The sequence below is a fragment of the Triturus cristatus genome, chromosome 4_1, assembly GCF_964204655.1.
Source record: "Triturus cristatus chromosome 4_1, aTriCri1.1, whole genome shotgun sequence".
NCBI classification, from domain to species: Eukaryota; Metazoa; Chordata; class Amphibia; order Caudata; family Salamandridae; genus Triturus; species Triturus cristatus.
Window position 1 is genome coordinate 1,098,934,646 of NC_140585.1, and position 20,720 is coordinate 1,098,955,365.

The window sequence follows — 20,720 nt, forward strand, 5'->3', positions numbered from 1 at the left end:
CCAAATGTGCATTACGTAATTTAAGGAAGGGGTCAATAGTAAGTAAAAAGGGGGATTTTATCCAGCTCTTTAACAATGTGTATACCCAAATATCTTAGCTCTTTGCTAGTTGTGCCCTCCCATTGATCCATATTCCAACACATCACCTCAGTTTTTGAAGTGTTAGCTAAGTAGCCTGAGATAGAACCAAATTCCTCCAGAAGGGCCTCGACCCGTGGGATAGCCGCCTCAGGGTGGTTGGTATATAATATTAAATCATCGGCATACAAAGCTAGCTTACAGCGATAGTGTTCAGACTTGAAAGGATAGATTGACTCATCTAGTCTAATGGCTTCTGCTAATGGCTCTATGTAGATGTTAAACAGAAGGGGGGAGATAGGGCAACCCTGTCTAGTTCCCCTCTGGATGTTAATGCTAGAGATCAACATACCATTCAGAAGGATCCTAGCAGAGGCTCCTTGATAACATTTCCTTAGGATTTGAATAAAAATAGGACTGAAGCCCATTACCTCTAGTACTTCCCAGACGTACACCCAGCAGACCCTATCGAAGGCCTTGGCCGCATCCAAGGCCACTATGGCCAAAGATCTGGATAAAATCCCCCTGATTAATTTGAATAAAATCATTAAGGAAATAGATCGCCTCTTTAGTAGATGGAGGAACCTTCCTTTGACAATATATGGGAAGGTAAACCTGGTAAAGATGGTCATCCTCCCCAAGCTGACCTACCTGTTTAATGCAGTCCCCTTGGTGTTCCCTAGTAAGAGCATTATTAAGGTTCAGGGCAAGATTGGGAGCTTCATCTGGGGTGACAAGGGTGTAAGGCTATCCTGGAAAAAGTTGAGGCGTAGACTTATCAAAGGGGGTTTGGCTCTTCCTGATATAGGCTGGTATTTGGTTGCATTTCAATTCAAAGGCATCTGGATGTTACTCTCAAAACCAGAGGAGTCAGCTTGGGGAAGGCTGCTGGGTGAAATGGTTAGGATGGAGGGAGGAGGAGTTGGAGAGGGCTTTTTATATAAGTTTGGGGGCCGAGGTATTTTAAACGAGTACGCCTGAAGGTCCTTAGGGCAGCCTTGGAAACTTGGTACAAAGTGAGACGTTGATGGGGGATTGGATACTACTCACCGATTTTGCACCAATTTGGGATTCCCCTGGCACACCTCTATGTCTCAGGGATAGTTTGGCTGTACCAATTAAGAGAGCGGGCACCAACATCTGGTCTGACTTGTTAGACGCAGAGGGGATCCACCCTTGGGAGTCGCTAAGGGCCAAGATCGGCATAGGGTTCTCCAGGTTTATGTATCTAAAACTTGTTTCCTGGTTTGAAGCAGAAAAGGGGTATGTACGAGGAAACTGGGAAACGGAACACTCTCTCCAATCAGTGAATCCAAAAAAGAAAGAGATCTCTACTTGGTATAACAAGTTTTTGGAAGCTGAAGACCTGGAAATCCCACCACAGTCCTCGGCTTGGAACCAATCCCCCCCTCGAGCCCTCTATAGATGCCCTGCATGAGCCCTCTCTGAAATTATTATACAAATGTATTAAACCAGCAAGCCTAAAAAAAGAATCATTTTTTTTTCTCAATAGACTCTATTACACACCCGCTAAGATAGCCAAGTTCGCCCCACTACCTATTCCAAAATGTCCAAGATGTATGACTTCTAATGCCAATGATATCCACATCTTCTTTGAGTGTCCTGAATTAAGACATTTCTGGAAGGGGGTGGGGGATATCCTCGGTGGCATTTTTAAAGTAAGCATTGAAGTAAACTTGTCATTAGTGTTTTTTGGTGCTGACGGTTTGTTTCGCCGGAACACATCGCAAATTCGTAGTGGGCTGTTGTTATACTTGATGATATTTGCCCGGAGAGAGATCTGCAAGAAGTGGAAAGACCCTATACCCCCGAAGAGTGAGGACTGGCTTAAAGACACATTTGCTATGGCTCGCTTAGATTAGAATGGAGCTGGGGAAAGCCTGATAATTATCTGGCAGCCCCTCATGAGCTGGGGCCACGACCTGAGGTGAATATAATCGGTCCTATGATTACACCAAGCTCCTACCAAACATGGCTGGTCTGGGTGACCTAAGCAAGTGCGGTAAGCCGAAGGGTGCACAGATTGAAAACAACAGCTTTGTAAGATCTGCAGAAGCTTATTGGTGAGATGAGGACAAAAATATAAAATAGTAAGTAAAAAGAGCAAGGATGAGAGAGGACATCCTTCTTGTACCTTGGTGTAGGTCAAAATATGAGGAGGTGGTGCCATTAATCCTAATGTTTGCTTTCGGATTCGTGTAGAGAGCCAGTACCATACTAATTAAAGAGTCACCCAAGTTATGAGATTCAAGGACTGCATGTAAAAAAGGCCAAGACACTTTGTCAAATGCCTTTTCAGCATCAAGAGCAATTGCTGCAGTGGACAGTGAATAAAGGCAAGCTTTTTCCAAAATATGACAGAAAGTGCAAATGTTATCTCTCTCAAAGGCACACTTTGACAAAGCCCATTTGAGAGTTATGGATAAGTTTAAAAATGCAACTTTCTAGCCTCGGCTAGGAGTTTTGCAAAAGTGTTTGCTTCCGTATTCAGGAGGGAAATGGGCCGCAAATATTTTGGGTCCCAATGGTGCTTGCCCTCTTTGGGGATGACCACTATGGTGGCCTCAGCGGCCATGCCAGAAACCTTGCCATTCAAAGCAGTGATCAAATGTTTTTTTGAGGTGCTTTATGATCGAAGATGTAAAGGTTTTATAATAAGCGATTGGGAAGCTATCCTGGGCAGGTGTCTTCCCTGAATGGATGGCCTTTACTGCTTTAACAATCTCCTCTATTTCTATTGGTTTATTCATGCACATCCTTGCTTCTTCAAGGACTGAATTTGTTGGGAGGAAGTTAAGGAACTCTTGCCATGACACTTGTGGGGTAAATCATTTTCTGTAAAATTCTTTAATGACCTCATGAGTCTCTTCATTGTGGTTTTTTTAGAGCCATTTTCATCTGTGATATGAGCAATTTGGTTGTTGAGGTTGTTCAGTTTAAGGGTGGAGGCAAGTAGTTTACCGGCTCTGTTACATAGTATTGTTGTCAGGATTTTTGGGCATGGATTCCGAGTTCGCCTCTTTTACTGATGATGGAGTTGAAGGTGTATTTTAACTGTTTGATGTCTTGAAGTAGGGATTTATTATTAGAGTATCTAAACAATTTCTCTTTACTTTGAATTTCATCCCCTAGTGATTGATGGCTTCTCTTAATTTTGCTGTTTTTCCTTGACATTTGTTTAATGATTTAAACGTATCTCATAATATTATCGAGGATTTGACAGAACGTTATTTTTCTCTAAAGAAGAGGTCAATTTTGCTGTTAAGGTCCACAATGTCAGCTTCATTCTCTAGGACTTCGCTGTTTAGACACCAGGTTCAAATTTTACCTTTATCAACAAGATAAAAAATGGACATAGAGATTGCTGCATAATCAGAGACAACTATTGGATGAATTTTAGTATCCGAAGTGGATTTTAGAAGTGAGGCATGTACATGAAGATAATCAATATGGGAGAAGCTGGAGTGAGGGGAGGGGAAGAATGCAAAGTCACTACCTTTAGGGTTATGTACTCTCCATGCATCTAGGAGGTGATGTGAGGAACAGAGATTAAGCAGCTGTTTGTGTGCCTTGGGAGTTTTGTATTTGAACGCTGAATGACGATCCAAAATGGGATCCAATGGGAGGTTAAAATCTCCCCCTACTATTGTTTTATTAAGTGTATGTCTGAAACTAGGGTCAACTACGTTGGGGGCACATATAATCATAACATACAAGTCATCAGCTCCATTAGTTAACATAGTGAGTCGCCATCTCCCATTGGTGTCATACTCTGATGCGATTATGGTTAGATCGGATTTCTTGGTTAGAAAGGTGACAACCTCATCTCTCCTCCCACTAGCTTCAGAACATGTCACGTCCTAAACCCACACTTTACTCATAACAGGGCCTCTTTGAAGCCTATCTTAGTCTCTTGAAGGAGTATTAAGTCACCTGCAAGCTCCTTGCAATAGTCTAAGATTTTGGTTCTTTAATCAGGGTGGTTCAACCCCTTGATGTTCAGAGAGACAACGTTCATAGAGGGCATTGGAGGTATTTCTGGGTTGCTGATGTATGTCTTGATGTAGGGGGCTCTAACAAAGCCTTCGATGGTTGTAGGTAAAACTGTGATGGGTTAGATATCCCACTAGAGAAGGGTGTGGGGGAAAAAGGACAGGGAGAGAAAAAACAACTTTGGTGCTCCCGTGATCTCCGGAGAGCTCCAGGGAAATGCCCCTTTCCACCAAGAGATGTCAGTAAGAGAAGTGGTGTGTGGGAAAAATCATGGTCAGAACACGGTAGAAAGCTGCTAAAACAGAGAAAAGATGTCCAGGTATTGAGTTTGGTGGAGGATGGTAAGTAACACTGAGTATAGTGTGACTTATACATGTACATGGTAACCAAACCTTAAACATAATAGCAAAAAAAACAATTGTGAGTAGAGGAACAACATGCACAAGTAGCCTTATAAAAACAGTATGACCCGTTCCAAATTGAGTTTTCATAAATGTTAAGAACAATCAAAATTCAGCACACCTTGGAGACATCTTGGAACAGAGAATAAATTCACAGTAGCCGAGAACAGATATACCAACACTACAATACTAATCATGTAGAATCAAAGTCAGCATTAGTACGTTAGGTACTAGGCATAATTCTGGCCTGAGTACATGTATTCCAAAACAGTACTCGTCTTCTTCGACATGACTGTGTGTTTCGAATGAGGTAAGGTAAGTAGAGGGATATGATCTTAACCAGCGGTGTTATAGGGACTGTCTAGGTCCTATTTAAGGTGGAAGTTGTGGTCTTCTGTCCAGTCCACAACCAGCCTGGAACTGTATCTAAATACCAGACCTTTAGGCCTATTTTATAGTAAGGGCGACCTATTACAATTGTTCTACATTAGTGAGAAATTCCTGTGGAATACTGAAGATAACTATGTTAGGGTAGGAGGGGAGACCTGATAGACATGGGTAGGCCAAGGACATAGGTAATACCATAGAGAGATATATGCATAGCGAGAGCCATGGTCAGTCTATGCGCACAAGCCGGGTGGGATGATAGGCCATAAGTGGTTATTACAGGAACCGCTTAAGTAAGAGCCCCAAAGGAAGTTCAGGTCAATTTTTCATGGGAAACAGCCAATCTTGTAATTGCCTCTCCTGCCTTGAGAAGGTGATGAATTTGAAGGTAGAAACACGTTTACAGGTAGAATGGGATCTTATGAATTCTGTGATGATATCAGGCTTAACTATGATATATGATTTTCGCATATGGAACAATAGGACATAAAAGGCAGTGTAAATGTTGGGCTGAACCTGTGACCTAAAATAGAGGCCAAACAGCCTGTGACCTAATATAGAGAACAGACAGCATGTATCCAGAGGAACATGAAAAATAAATGACATCCAGATGACAACCAAAGGAAATATTCATGGAGACAGCTTCAACAGGTGAGCAACTTCCGGCAGATCAGGTGTGGTGATAGTGAGTTGAATTACTCGGATGAGAGTCTGATTCCATCCGAGATTCTGACTAGTTGTGCAGGAAGGCTGTTATCTCTGCCGGTCCTATGACTCTGAAGGTTATTCAAAATTTTCAGGGGCCTGAAAAAAAATAAGGAATTTCCATGTCCATAAGACTTTTCCGTAGGTTTAGGAACCCCTTTTGATGGATTACAGTCTCTCTAGCATAGTCCTGCGAGATGGAGATTTTGTTATCTTGCTACTGTATCATCCTAGCCTTCCTCATATGTGCCAAGATTTGTTCGCTATGTTGATGGCGTAGGGGTTTAAAGATCAAAGGTCTTGAAGTCAACATGTTTTTGGGTTTGAAGGTGGGAATCCTGTGGGCTCTTTCAATCTCAAAGTCCTTACTGAAGGACATCTGGGGGACCTCTGGGATTCAGGTTATTAAGAAATCTGCAACCTAGGGTGCAGAATTACTGATACATTCCGGCTCCCCAAAGATGCAAAGATTGCTTCTCCGCTTGAGGTTTCCTGTTCTGTGAGGTCTCTCTTTAGTGAGGAGATAGTCCTCACCAGGTTCTGAAGATGTTTAGCTTGGACATTTGTGGAGTCTTCCACCATACTTATTTTTGTTTTAGCATTCGACATTCTTAATGTTAAGTCTTTAAAATCTCTGCAAATCCCCACCACTTCAACTTGAAGGAGATCTGTGTTAGATTTGGTGCCCTGAGCTATATCATGTACTGTATTGAGTTTAATAAGAATTGCATCTAAGGTAGAGGCAGAGACTGGGCTGCCTTTTACTGGTGACTCCTGAATAGGTGGTGAATGTTTTGAGTGCTTCAGGTTTGCCTCAGTGTCGCTGTGTTTCATGTTTCCATCTCTGCTGTTCGACATTTTGTGATAGTTAGACTGACAGATCGTGTATAGGAGTGGTACCCCTGTGCGAGGTGTCCATTGAGTTATTAAGTGTCACCTAAGAGCAGGCTTGTTTGACCTCCATGACCTAATATGTAGAGCTGGGACACTACGCAGCAAGAGGTGTCAATAAGGATACTTGATACTGAGTGCAGTGTCACCACTTGACACAATAGTAGGTTTAGTCTATCGCAGATTGAGGATCCTTGTGACACTTTGATCTAATGGGAGTGCCACCGCGTGACTGCGTGGAGCTGGTGTAGAGGCAAAAGTAGGCAGGAGTGGATCTTTGGAAACATACACTACCTTTCTGGGACACTGCACCATTAGTAGCAGTGACACAGCAATTTCCAGACTTCTTGTATTTCGCAAGAGTGACAAACACAAGCGTGCGCACAGCGAGGTATGTGTCTTATTAATTAGATTGCATCTTTACTTGACGGGTCCCCTCAGTGCACAGACAGCCAGTAATAGTCAGTGTGATAACCACAGCTAATGATACTTTGCAGGAGTATTGAGAACTGATATCAGAACACATACATGCTGGGATAGTGAGCCCACTTCACTGCACATGGGTTCCAGATCTGGCACAGGAGGCAGTGTAGCAGAATCATAGAGGTGGTACCAAGAAATATAAGAGGGCCATGTGTTTACCATGAGTCTAGCCAAAAACAGACACCTAGATAGAAGGTAGTGTTGATGAGAAGTTACCACTGAACACAACAGTCAGCACTGTACCTCACAGATAATTGTAGTAGCAGGCCTGATTTAATCCCGCACAGAGGCCTAACTATTACTGTTGCTCCAGATTGACAAGAGACAGGTAATATAAGAATTCTCAATTTATACGTGTTCCATCATGTTCTTAGGTGGCAATCAAGTTTATGTAAAACATACAAGGAGCTGTGAATAAACTGTAATTGCTTTCTGCAAACTTTCAAGTGAAGGAGTGAGGTAGGATTCATATATCATTTATAAGAAATTAATATTTTCATTTACTGGCCTCCTATCAGTAGCGTGGATATGCGCTCTTCTGTCCACCTCTTGGCAGGATCATCTAGAGATCTCCAACAGCAGGCTTAGTGGGTAGTCTAATGATGTGCTTCTGAGAGGCACTAGCGTGCCGCATGGCCGGATACATTAGATGATGCTGAGATCACTCCAAGCGAGATCACTTCAAGTATGCCGCACTTCCTTCTGTGAAGCTGCCAATGTTCCTGGGACTCACAATGTCAGGCCATGTGCTTTCGGGATATCGGCAGCGGTAAGCGCATTGTTTTGCACTGAGGAATAGTTACTGGCCGCCATTTTGTTTGCCCTGAGGAGCTGCGCGCCAGATCAGTCAGAGCACCTACCAAACATGTTCCACCTAGGAAGGATTTGGCTTTTACCATAAAGCAAAAGGAGAATTCACATAGATCTTGCTCCATATGAGGCCACTTGTAGAATCTTATCAGAGTCCATGAGTGATTTTGAAGCTCTCTGAGTTGGATCTACAGTCCAACGCCACCATATTGAATCGAATGAAGCGGTGATATCAAAATGGAAATCATTGGTTCTGGTGATGTTCGGAGGTGCCCATTCTCTCCTCCAAAGTCACGCAACATTCCGCCGCCTATGTAAGTGTTTTATTATCCGGCAGGCATCCTGGTGGCCTTCTGCACTGAAGGTGCTACGGAGCTTAGAATAGAGCAGCCATCTGATCCACGCGCCTGGCCATGCCCCGTTGATATCACAATTTGAGTGCAAAACCATTCTGTAATTAAAGCACCCTTAGCACATAGTGCCACAGAGAAGGTGACAGAGAGGGGCGGACTTCAATGTAACACGCTCAACATGATGTATTCACATTTTTAAAGCAAGATGTTAAAAAAACAATTTCTTATATATCTGCTGTTTCAGAGATCCTGATGTATGCAACAAGATTTACCTGCGGTGGCTGGTCCCTGGAATACATTGGATAGGTAACAAAGTTCATGTTGTGCTTGAAGTTGGGATGTTCATGTTCCCCAAATCCGTAAACCGAACTTGATGGCAGAGCAGTAGAAATTTGCAGAAACTGGTTGGCAAAGGTTAGACCGCCGAGTGATGTGTCCCACCTAATTGAAATGAAAATACACTGTTATATTGGATATTGTCTTCCTCAATGGCATTAAGATACTGAGTTCAGTTATTTTATGCTATGCATTGTAGGGCATTGCATGATTAAAATGTTAAAACAATGCAAAAACAGAGCTATTCTGTTTCCCAAAATGGAAAATGGGTATAAATAGTATCACATAATCACAATGATTTATTCGGTTCCATGTGGAAACCAATTTTCTCATTTTTACAACTATCAGTGATTTGTTAACAAGAGCAAGAAATTTACCCTTTTTTCTTCTCATCCAGAAAAGTGGTGTATTAAATTTAGTACTGAAAGGTATTAAGACAATAGCTGCCATGTTCTGCACAATGTATGCCATATATGTAAGGGTACCAATTGTGAGCTCTTTTGTAGACACAGAAAGAAGGCCACTGGGTATTTTTTTCCCTCACAATCATTTAATTTTCCTTATTTCTCGTTAATACGATTGACATTGTTGAGGTTTTAGCACTAGTGGTCATTAGTTCTGTGGCCATCATTAGGACAAAACCATAGTGCTAAGAGCATCTGACAATGGTTTACAGAGTGTAAGCAATTCCTACGTCTGAAAATATAATTTCTGTCAAAGGACAAGGAAGTTCCTAAAATGTATCTGCAGTCTCTGTACTACATCACAGTGCTGATTGAATCAAGAATTGTAATCTTATTGAAATGCACCACTTCCATCCGTGTCATTGAGAAATGTGAGCATCTCAGGTTAGGCATCCAGACTATCAGCGTCTCCGAGAAGAATGATCCAAAATGTGAAAATGTTAACTCTATAGAAATTATTAGAAAGATGCCATAAGACCCTTCATGCGATACCAAAGGGGATGATGGACGGAGCGTTTGAGCAAATCAAATACTCACCCCCAGTCAACTGATCTGGGTTTAATCCATCATCATTCTTTAGCTCACTCCACCAACCCAGTTCAGACATGGCCATATGCAAATCAGTCTGACCCTGTGCCTCATGGGAACAGTCCAGCCCGAACTGCCAAGCCATGTCTTCCCTGGACCGGAAACAAGCATCCTGGGACCGGGTTCGGGTTCAAAACCCTCATTAGCCAGGCTATCTTGAATCCAGTGGGAAAGTGAGCAAGGGACCCACGTCTGAGCATACCCTGCCAACTTAGGGCGAACAAAGCGATACCAAAGGGGATGATGGACGGAGCGTTTGAGCAAATCAAACACTCACCCCCAGTCAACTGATCTGGGTTTAATCCATCATCATTCTTTAGCTCACTCCACCACCCCAGTTCAGACATGGCCATATGCAAATCAGTCTGACCCTGTGCCTCATGGGAACAGTCCAGCCCGAACTGCCAAGCCATGTCTTCCCTGGACCGGAAACAAGCATCCTGGGACCGGTTTCGGGTTCATAACCCTCATCAGCCAGGCTATCTTGAATCCAGTGGCAAAGTGAGCAAGGGACCCACGTCTGGGCATACCCTGCCAACTTAGGGCGAACAAAGCGATACCAAAGGGGATGATGGACGGAGCGTTTGGGCAAATCAAACACTCACCCCCCAGTCAACTGATGTGGATTTAATCCATCATCATTCTTTAGCTCACTCCACCACCCCAGTTCAGACACGGCCATATGCAAATCAGTCTGACCCTGTGCCTCATGGGAACAGTCCAGCCCGAACTGCCAAGCCATGCTTTCCCTGGACCGGAAACAAGCATCCTGGGACCGGTTTCGGGTTCATAACCCTCATCCGGGTGAATGTATGACATTGTTCTGCATTCTCAAGACTGGAATGGCATGGTGAGCAAAAAAAACTATGGATTTAGGCCCAGATCTCTGTACTGGGGTGAATGTATGACATTGTTCTGCATTCTGTCCCTCAATAGTTCTTTTTGCATTTGTCACCCTGAGTGGGACGGGTATGCTCAGACGTGAGTCCCGTGCTCTCCATGCCACTGGAATCAAGCTATCCTGGCTGAAGAGGGGTGAAACCCCGAAACCGGTCCTAGGATGCTTGTTTCCAGTCCAGGGAGGACCTGGTCTGGCAGTTCGGGCTGGACTGTTCCCATTGGGCACAGGGTCAAGACTGATTTGCATATGGCTGGGTCCAAACTGGAATGGCATGATGAGCAAAAAAAAGATGGATTTAGGCCCAGATCTCTGTACTTGGGTGAATGTATGACATTGTTCTGCATTCTGTCCGTCAATAGTTCTTTTTGCATTTGTCACCCCGAGTGGGACGGGTATGCTCAGACGTGAGTCCTGTGCTCTCCAAGCCACTGGAATCAAGCTATCCTGGCTGAAGAGGGGTGAAACCCCGAAACCGGTCCTAGGATGCTTGTTTCCAGTCCAGGGAGAACCTGGCCTGGCAGTTCGGGCTGGACTATTCCCATTGAGCACAGGGTCAAGACTGATTTGCATATGGCTGGGTCCAAACTGGAATGGCATGGTGAGCAAACAAACAATGGATTTAGGCCCAGATCTCTGTACTGGTGTGAATGTATGACATTGTTCTGCATTCTGTCCATCAATAGTTCTTTTTGCATAAAACCCTTCATGGGCTGGACTTTGTACTTGGTGATCCCAATATCACTCATTACTCACCTGCTGGAGTCTATATGGCCTTACTTCAGAATTCCTCTGTAAGAGGAGTGAGATTTAGCATACGACATAAGTCCAAAAGCTTTTAGCATACAGTACAAGGCCAAAAGCCTCTAGCATACAGCATAGGTCCAAAAGTCTCTAGCATACAGCATAAGTCCAAAAGCCATGCAATTACAAACACTGCCCCAGACGCCCATGGACATTGTTTTTAAGGAGATATCCAACCATCTCAGGTAGCACATCGCATTCTGAGAGAGAATTTCACTGAAACAGTATTACTGGAAATTCTTTATTCTTGTTCTTTCATTGCTTTGACGAGTAAAATGATCTCCCTTTCATTTATCTTCTGGGCAAACTTCCTCTGGAGCTATTAGAGAGACTTTGTTAGCTGGATTTCCTCTTTCCTTTGCTACTCCCCCTTTTAACCCATTCCTCAATTCTTCTTTTAACTCCACCACGTAACTCTTCCAGTTTGTTAACCTTGTTAGTATATCATTCGATTTAGCTTGCAGCCTCGCATTTTCTTTCTAAAGTGTTCTGCTGTTACTTAGATGTATATATGTATGTGCGCATGTATTTATCTATTATGTATATATGTATTCACTGAATAAAAACAAAGTGATGTTATAGTTAGGTGAAAATGTCAGTAAAACATGCAACTTTAACCAAACAATGCCACTGAAATTCACCAGATATAGTAGGTTCAAGTAGCTATAACTTGTGCCATAAAGTAACCATAACGCATGCTCCCATCATGCACAGTGTTGTCATTGATGATGTCTTTTCAGTAGTTGCAGTGATGTTATCAATGATATCATAGAACACATCATGAGTCACGTAATATGTGAGGAAATTAGCAGTGGATGGAGGGCTTTAAGCCGTGAGTTGTAGTTACTTTGTGTCTCTATATATACATACATTTCAAACCATAATTTCTCAAAAACAAAACTACTGAATGGATTAACACCAAATAACAAAAAATACACTTTCTGGATCAAGAACTAGCTTTCTGCCAAACTTGGTGTAATTTGGTTCAGCCGTTTTGAGGGTAGCACTGTTCACTTTTCCTATGGAAAACTGCAGGTGCAAAACATGTTTTGAGACCCCCCCTTCTTCGCGTGTCCACGTGACGGATCACCCCAAAACTTTTTGAGGTGGATGATATTTTTGTGAAAGTTTTGTGAAGATTCGTCAAATATAAGGAAAAAGGCAAACCAATAAATGCTTTTCCTATGGAAACGTAGTCCTAACCTTAACTACTCAGGGCCCGATTCTGATTTCGGACGGAAGGGCTCCAAACGATGGTTAGAGCCTTTCCGCCCACATCGGAACATGCCAGCCGGATTCCTTTCTGACAGAGCCATACTGATGGGGTCGGTCAGAAAGAAATCTGACTCGGATTTCCGGATGGCTTACGACGGGCTCGGAGAGACCGTCCACCGTCCGAAAATCCTTCAGTACTGCCCCGTTTGCCTCTTTACGATCAAGGGAGTGCGATGGCAGTTTTCCACTGCCTTTTTGTGCCAGTTTTTCCGGCACAAAAAGGCAGTCGGAAACTGTCTTTGAGGGCCCCCAGTAGGGCCCCCATAGGTGCGATGCCGCCAAATGGAGGCCTGGGGGCATCTATGGTGCACCTCTGTTATTTCCTGCACCCGGTGGTAGGCACCTTGGGGTGCCAGCCACAGGTGTAGGGATGAACTGCACCCCTCCATTTCACAATGCGTGCATGCATTCCGCTTGGAATGCATGCTCCCATTGTGAAACATATGAGTGCAACCAAACAGGGTTCGGTCGCATCGTACTTGCAGGGCCGTAACTAACAACAGTAGGTTGTTCGGTCAAGGTTCCTGACCGATGTCGGACGGACTCAGGTTTGTCCGACATCTGCATCGGACCCTAAGTGGCAATATATGTGTTTATCTATCTATCTATCTATCTATCTATCTATCTATCTATCTATCTATTTATCTATCTATATCTATCTTGTTGCAGAGAAAGAATATCGAGTAAAAAAATATCGAATTGCACAAATATCGTGGTAGAAATATTGTGGGTCAAGAATATCTACAGAAAAAATATCGTAGTCAAGAATATCGATTTTGTATAAGTAATAAGGATGTACAAAATACCGAAGTGTTTAATATCGTTAGCAAAAATATAGATGTTAAAAATATCGATTTGTTTATCAATGTTCTGTATTTTAGTATATATTTTGTATGAGTGTGATGCATGTATATTTTGTATAAGAATTGTTTCTATTTTAATTATATGTATTAAAACTTTTGTAGTTATTGAAATTATTTTTGTTTCAATTTCGCGTTTTTAGTTCCATAGCGGGTTGTGGGTGTATAGGGGAATAGGGTGGAAAGTAATTTAATTTTATAAACTGTATTGATTATTTTTAGTAGTTATTATATTTTCTTTATTTGAATTCTGTGTTTTTAGTACCATAGTGGATTGTGGGTTTATAGGGGAATAGGGTGGAAAGTAATTTAATTATTGTAAATGTATTAAATAATTTTTATTTATTATTATTTGTTGAGTTGAGATGTTATAGTGTTAAATGTGTAAATTATTTTTTTTATTAATGATTTAATATTTAGTTGTTAATGAATTTTAATTAATTAATTGGCAATTAATTATAATAATTGTCTAATTCATTTTAGGGGTGTGTTGTGGAATTTATAGGTGAAAATGGTGGGAAGGGTGTGAAGTAATTTATTTTTAATTGATGAATTAATAATTAGTTGTTGATTAATTTGAATTAATTATTTAGTAATCAATGATGGCATTGTGTAATTAATTTTAGGTTTGTGTTGTGGTACTTATAGGTCTAATGCTGGGAAGCGTGGGAAGTAATTATTTTTAATTGATGAATTAATAATTAGTTGTTAATTAATTAAAAATGTATTAAATAATAATTAATTATGGTAATTGTGTAATTCATTTTAGGTGTGTGTTGTGCATGTTATATTGTTAAAGAATGCGTATTTAATGAATGTTTATTATGTTTTTCATTAATCATTTTTAAAATCATTATTAATTATGTTAATTATGGAAATTCATTTAAATAAAAATGTCAAAATATTTTTTCATTTATGTGGTGTTATAGGGTAGGAAATAAAATGAAGACATCTATGTTCTAAATATTTTTTGTTTGTTAATATTTGCTTCTTTTAAAGAAATGTTGTTTATAAATGTATTTATTAATTTATTTTAGATAATAGTTGTACCTTTTCTTATATGTCAATTAATATATTTAATGTTAATGTTGAATATATTTAATCTGCTATTTTTAAAATATTGTTTATTTATTTTTAAGAATATTTAAATTTTTACAATTGTTTAAATGTTATTATTAATTTGTGTTTCTCTGCTATCCAACACTTTCCTTACTGTTGCACTCACTGGAGTGGGATTGGAATTTTACCCCTCCGCCATCCAGTACTTTCCCTACTGTTGCACTTATTGGAGTGGGAAAAGTAATTTTCACTCCGTCGCTATCCAACACTTTCACTACTGTTGCACTCACTGGAGTAGGAATAGTAATTTTTACCACTCCACTCTCCAATACTTTCCCTACTGTTGCACTCTTTGGAGTAGGAATAGTAATTTGTACCCCTCCGCTATCAAATACTTTCCCTACTGTTGCACTCACTGGAGTGGGAATAGTAATTTTTACTCCCCCGCTATCCAACAATTTCCCTACTATTGCACTGACTGGAGTTGGAATTGAAAATTCAATTATTCCGCTATCCAACATTTTCCCTACTTTTGTATTTATTGCATTGTGAAATGTACGTTTTAATTTTTTTAATAGTTAAATGTTTGAATTAATTATAAAATGGTTATTTTTTAATTTTGTTATTGATATATGTATATCTTTTATTTTTATGTAATTTAAAAGTTTATAAATTAAATAAAGATGTTAGTTAATAAATTATATTTAAGTAAATATATGTATTGTTTTTATTTGTATGGTGTTATAGGGTAGGAAATAAAAGAAATACATTTATGTTTGTTAATATTTGCTTCTTTGAAATAAATATTGTTTATACATGTATTTATTAATTTATTTTAGATAATAGTTGTACCTTTTTGTTATATGTAATTAATATATTCAATGTCAATGTTTAATACATTTTATCTGATATTTTTAAAATATTGTTTAGTTATTTTTAAGATTATTTACATTTTTTCAATTGTTTAAATGTTAATATTTGTTTCTCTGCTATCCAACACTTTCCTTACTGTTGCACTCACTGGAGAGGGAATAGTCATTTTTACCCCTCCGCCATCCAGCACCTTCCCTACTGTTGTACTGATTGGAGTGGGAATAGTATTTTTACCCCTCCGCTATCCAGTGTTTTCCCTACTGTTGCACTTATTGGAGTGGGAATAGTAATTTTTACCCCTCCGCTATCAAGCACTTTCCCTACTGTTGCACTCACTGGAGTGGGAATAGTAATTTTTACCCCTCTGCTATCCAGCACTTTCCCTACTGTTGCACTCACTTTTTTTTTTTAAATGCTTTATTAACTTTTTCCGTCATACAAAGAGACATCATATCTTTCAGTACATAAGTAGTAAATAACATTAATAACCCACAAATCACAGTTTATCGGCCGTTCTGGCAGGCATATTTTCCAATTCGGTTACAGTCCATACTTTCAGTCCCATTTTGCCACAACCTGGTATCATTAGTCATAGCTAGTTCCATCCTGTATCCTTTATTTCGGCATCATTTCCCACCTCCCCAAAGTACACCTGCATCTGGCCACAACCTTCGGGCACACTGGTCTCAATAGCTCTATCCATCACCCCTGTTTTATAGTTATCCCTCTTGCCTACGCTGGCTCACGAAATCTATTGTAGAAGCATCATCACCCTCAGCAGCGGCTTGTTTAGTCAGAAGATATGACTTGTATAGTGCTCATAAGTTTTTTGGTCGGCTGAGTGGTGGGAGCAGCCCCATATCCACCAGTCTTCTAACTGCCTTTTTTATGGGCTTGGAGTACCCCAACAGGGCCAAGAGTGGGTCAGGTGTCATTGTTGAGTCTGTAATCTCTCCCACTTCCTTGAAGACCCCAGCCCAAAAGTTGGCAATTCCTGGGCATTGCAAGGCTAGGTGTATGAAGTCTGCTGTGCGTTTCCCACAGCGCTCGCACTCCGCTGTGTCGCGCAACCCATATCTACATAGTCTTTCTGGCATATAGTACACCCTATTCAAAAACTTAGAGTGTATCAATCTATGTCTGCCATTCAGGGAGATGTGTTTGGTACTCTTGCAGCAGTACTTCCACGTTAGATCGTCCAGGTCTCTGCAAAAGTCTACTTGACAAGCAAGGCGTGCTTTCGTGTAGTGATTTTTCTGGTATTCCTGACACAGCTTTAAAATTTTTGGCACAATTTGCACTTGGGAGCTGGCTTTAATCACGTACGTTAGGGGAGCAAGTTCAGGAGGTTCCGCTAGGTCCCTACCCATATGATTCGTCAGGGCTTGTTTAGTTCTATGGAAGTGGAATTTGTGGAGTAGGGTGGGATTCTTAGCTGTGGTCTCTACATCTTCCCATTTCTTTACAGTTCTCTCTGTGAACATATCTCATATTGTCAGAACATTAAGAGAGTGGAGTGCTCGGGTAACCCCCTTATCCCTACATGGAGGCAGTCAGTGACATCAGTCCAGCACAGTCAGCAGGGAGTACAAGATGGCTCCGGCCTGAAACTTAATGCAAATGTTGCCATGCCTGTGTGGTCACATTGATAGAGTTTATAATCCCTGTACGACGGTCAGGTGATTAAAACAACAGGGTTGGAAGTGGGTGCGGTGTCGCTACTATTCTTTCTATCTGCAAATGGGGTATCCCAGGCGAGCCATGCTTCCAGCAATGGACATGAGCGCACTGCACCGCCCTGTAGTACAAATCGAGGTCAGGAGCGCCAAGCCCCCCCATTCGAAATGGAAGTGTGATTTAACCCGTGCGTTTACCGGCCCAGGCTAGTTTTATCAATAATGAAGTGAGTGTGCGAAAGAAGGTTCCAGGTAGTACTATCGGTATGTTGGTAAAGAAAAAGAGGAAACGGGGGAGTATCACCATTTTCATTATCACAACCCTGCCTGCTAATGACAGCGGCAATCTAATCCATTTATCTATGTTGTATTCCAGTTTGCTAATAGCTACCCCGTAATTTTCTCTAAACACTAACTCTGAGTAGGTATGTACTTTGACACCGAGGTATCTTACTGGGTCAGTCGTCCACTGGAGTGGGTAATCCTGTATAAATGGTTTTGAACTCGGGGTGAGGGGGAATATCATTGATTTTGTTCAGTTGACCTTTAGGCCCGAAACTGTGCCAAATTTCACTACTTCTCACAGTATTGTGGATAGATTGGAATCAGGATCTCTTACGTAAAGTAGCGTATTGTCTGCATATGTGGATACTATGAGCACATACCCCGGGAAACGTATTCCCTTATACCTATGGTATTCTCGAAGTGCACAGGCCAAGGGCTCCGCCACCAGGGCATATAATATCAGGGATAGTGGGCATCCCTGCCTTGTACCTCTAGTTATGTGTATTGGGGCCATGACTAAGTCGCCTACTTTGACTCTAGCTGTGGGGGAGTTATATACGATTCCTGCCATGTGCAAAAAGATGTCTCCCAGGCCCATTCTGATCATGCCTGCTTCAGAAATAGCAATTCGACCGAGTCGAGCGCTTTTTCCATATCCAGGAACACTGCCCTGGCTTGCACATCTTGTCTAGTGTGCTGCATTGCTCCGAATACCGTTCTTAAATTGTACGTTAAATTTCTACTCGGGACAAATCTTGCCTGTTCTGGGGCCACTAGTGTCGGAATCAATGGTGCTAAACGGGTTGCTAATATCTTGGCATAGATCTTGGTATCCACATTAAGTAGGGACATGGGCCGGTACGGCGAGCATTCAGTCGGTGGCTTATCCGGCTTTAAAATGGCAACTATAACTGCTTCTCTCATGGACGGTGGCATAATCCCTTCCTCGTACATTTCTTCGAACAGTCTTGCCAGGTGCGGGGCCAGCAAATCCCTAAATTCTTTATAGAAGTGGACTGTCAGGCCATCTACTCCCGGTGCACTGCCCGTTTTCATTCCTGCCAGTACCAACGTTATCTCCTCCAACTCTAGAGGTCTCATGAGGTATGCCTGATGCTCATTAGTGAGCCAGGGCAGTTTGATACGAGTCAAGTAATCTAATATTTCCTCTTCTGTGCCTGCACTCTGAGAGCTGTAAAAGGTCGAATAATACTGCCTAAACCGTTCCGCAATGTCAACCTCTTCTGTCAACGCCTCCCCTTTTGCACTGTGAATCTCAGCAACAACCATTGCGTCTCTAAACTTCTTCAGAAGTGAAGCCTGGACCGCGCCAGGGATTTTCGCATTCCCCATAGGTGCGGGCCATAGCGTGTTTGCTGAGATGCTTCACCTCAGATTCTGCCAGCTCATGATACTCTGCAAGGAGTGTTTTCAGTTCCTCCGTGGCACTCTCGTCAGGACCTGTCAGGAGCTGTTGCTCCACTGCTTTGAGGGATTTCGCTAAATCCGCCAGCCGTTTACGGATCGCTCTAAAGACTCCAGAGTGCTTTGACATGGCTATCCCACGGATGTACACCTTAAATGCTTCCCAGACTACTGTGAACCTGTCCACAGAGCCTACATTGCATGCAAAAGAGGTTTCATAGCCTCTGATATTTCAGCTTTGAAGGCCGAATCCAGCAGTGAATATGGTGAAAATCGCCATGTGAAGGGTGGAATATGTTTTTGTGGGGTTTCCAATACCAACAAGACCGGGGAGTGATCTGAAAGAGTACAAGGGAGTACTACGCATTCCCAAATCCTGCCACACATGTTCTTGTCGGTCAACCAGTAATCTATCCGGGTATGTAAGCTGTGTCGTGGGCAAGTGCGACTCTTGTAGCCGCGCTATGTCAATATTTTAGCTCGCTATATATACCATGACCTACCATAGCTTTCTGTGATCCTTAAGGCCTCTAACATTCCACGTTACGGCTCTAATCATATTACATGTGGCCGTGTTTTTAGTTGTATGATCCGTCATCTTATGGGTTGTACTTGTAGTTGTAATCTGTGCCTTACATACTACTATGATTCTGCACGGCAGTTGTCTCATAAAACATCTTACAATTCTTACGTCTCTGTACCCCCCTCACCCACCCACACCAAGCAACCCCCAACTCTGCAATGGCGAGACCCCCCACCCCCCCATACAAGCCCCATATATCATAACCAAACTTTACATTTAATTGTATTAATCACAAAAATACTGTGGGTGGTACCCAGGTTGTGTTTCAAACGCGTGGGTGGATGTTGCCTGCCCCTTCTTTTAACTGAACCTTGTTGGGCTAGTTACCCCCATCCGCCTGCCATCTAGCACCTCTAAAGCACCGGGTGTCATTATTATCTTACTTATGCTATCTAAAATTCCCATCTTTGTTATATTGCACAACCTATCTAAGTCCCCCTACAGGTCCCCGGGGCACCTCCAATCTCATCCCCCAAAGTAATGTAAGGAGTGTCCTGTCTACACAGTATATCCCCCTTAAGTGCCCAGCACTCTTATCTGTGTGTATGTCCATCTCGGGCATTAGTTCTGGTCGTCCAGATTGCCTCCAGTTGCTCCCTCTTGGTTGTGCTGCTCAGGGCTGCGTTGCTTCTCCTTCGACCACTCCTTTATTGCTTTATGCAGCTGTTTAGGGTCCGCCAAGATCTTGGATCTGCCCTCTCTGTTGACTCGCAGTCTCGCCGGGTACAGCATTGCGTAATCGAGATTTTGTTCTCGCAGTTGACGCTTAAGAGGTGCAAACTGTCTGCGCGCCTCCTGGACACGCATTGTGAAGTCCGGGTAAAGGGAAATGGCAGATCCCTCATATTGTAGTGACATCTTGTCTTGAGCTGCTTTCAACGCTGCGTCTCTGTCCCTGTAGTTGAGCAGCTTAGCTATTAAAGGCCTCGGGGGGCTCCAGGGTTAGGTCTTGGGCCCAACGAGCGATGTGCTCTTTCTACTACAAACATTGCAGAGAACGTTTCTGCGCCCAACAGGGTGACCAGGAACTTCTCCACAAATAGCTCCATGTTCCCAACTTGAGTGGTCTCCGGAAGGCCCGTAATTCTAAAATTGCTTCTACAAGACCGTGCTTCAAGGTCCTCTGCTTTATCTTGCAGTGTTTGTAGCACTCTCCCCATCTGCTTATGTTCAATATCCATTTCTGTTTGGGCTTCTTCCACCTCCGTGACTCTGAGTTCTGTCATGTCGTTCCTCTCGACCTGTTTATCCATTCTTTCAGTCATGCGGTCCTTGCGGTATGTCAGTGAGTCCAGTTTAGTATCAATAGCGGATAAACTTTTTTGCATGGCAGCCAATATGACCCGGATATCTCCTTCCACCTATTCTGGTGTCTCCCCCCGTTCGCCTGGATTTCTTTCTGGGGTGCCTTCCCTCGCCCTCGATTTTTGCTGCTCAAAGGAGATCTTGGGCTGTGCCTTATCTACTTTGCC

The 20,720-nt window shown here is 42.3% G+C and overlaps 1 protein-coding gene across 1 annotated transcript in view; it reads right to left on the reverse strand.

Annotated features, from left to right (window-relative positions):
- LOC146856076 (lysosomal alpha-glucosidase-like) overlaps positions 1-20,720 on the reverse strand; it is an 829,176-nt gene that overhangs the window by 486,100 nt on the left and 322,356 nt on the right. The window contains exon 5 of the mRNA XM_085654093.1: positions 8,395-8,563. Coding sequence (XP_085510219.1) covers positions 8,395-8,563 — 169 coding nt within the window. The remainder of the gene's footprint in view (positions 1-8,394; positions 8,564-20,720) is intronic.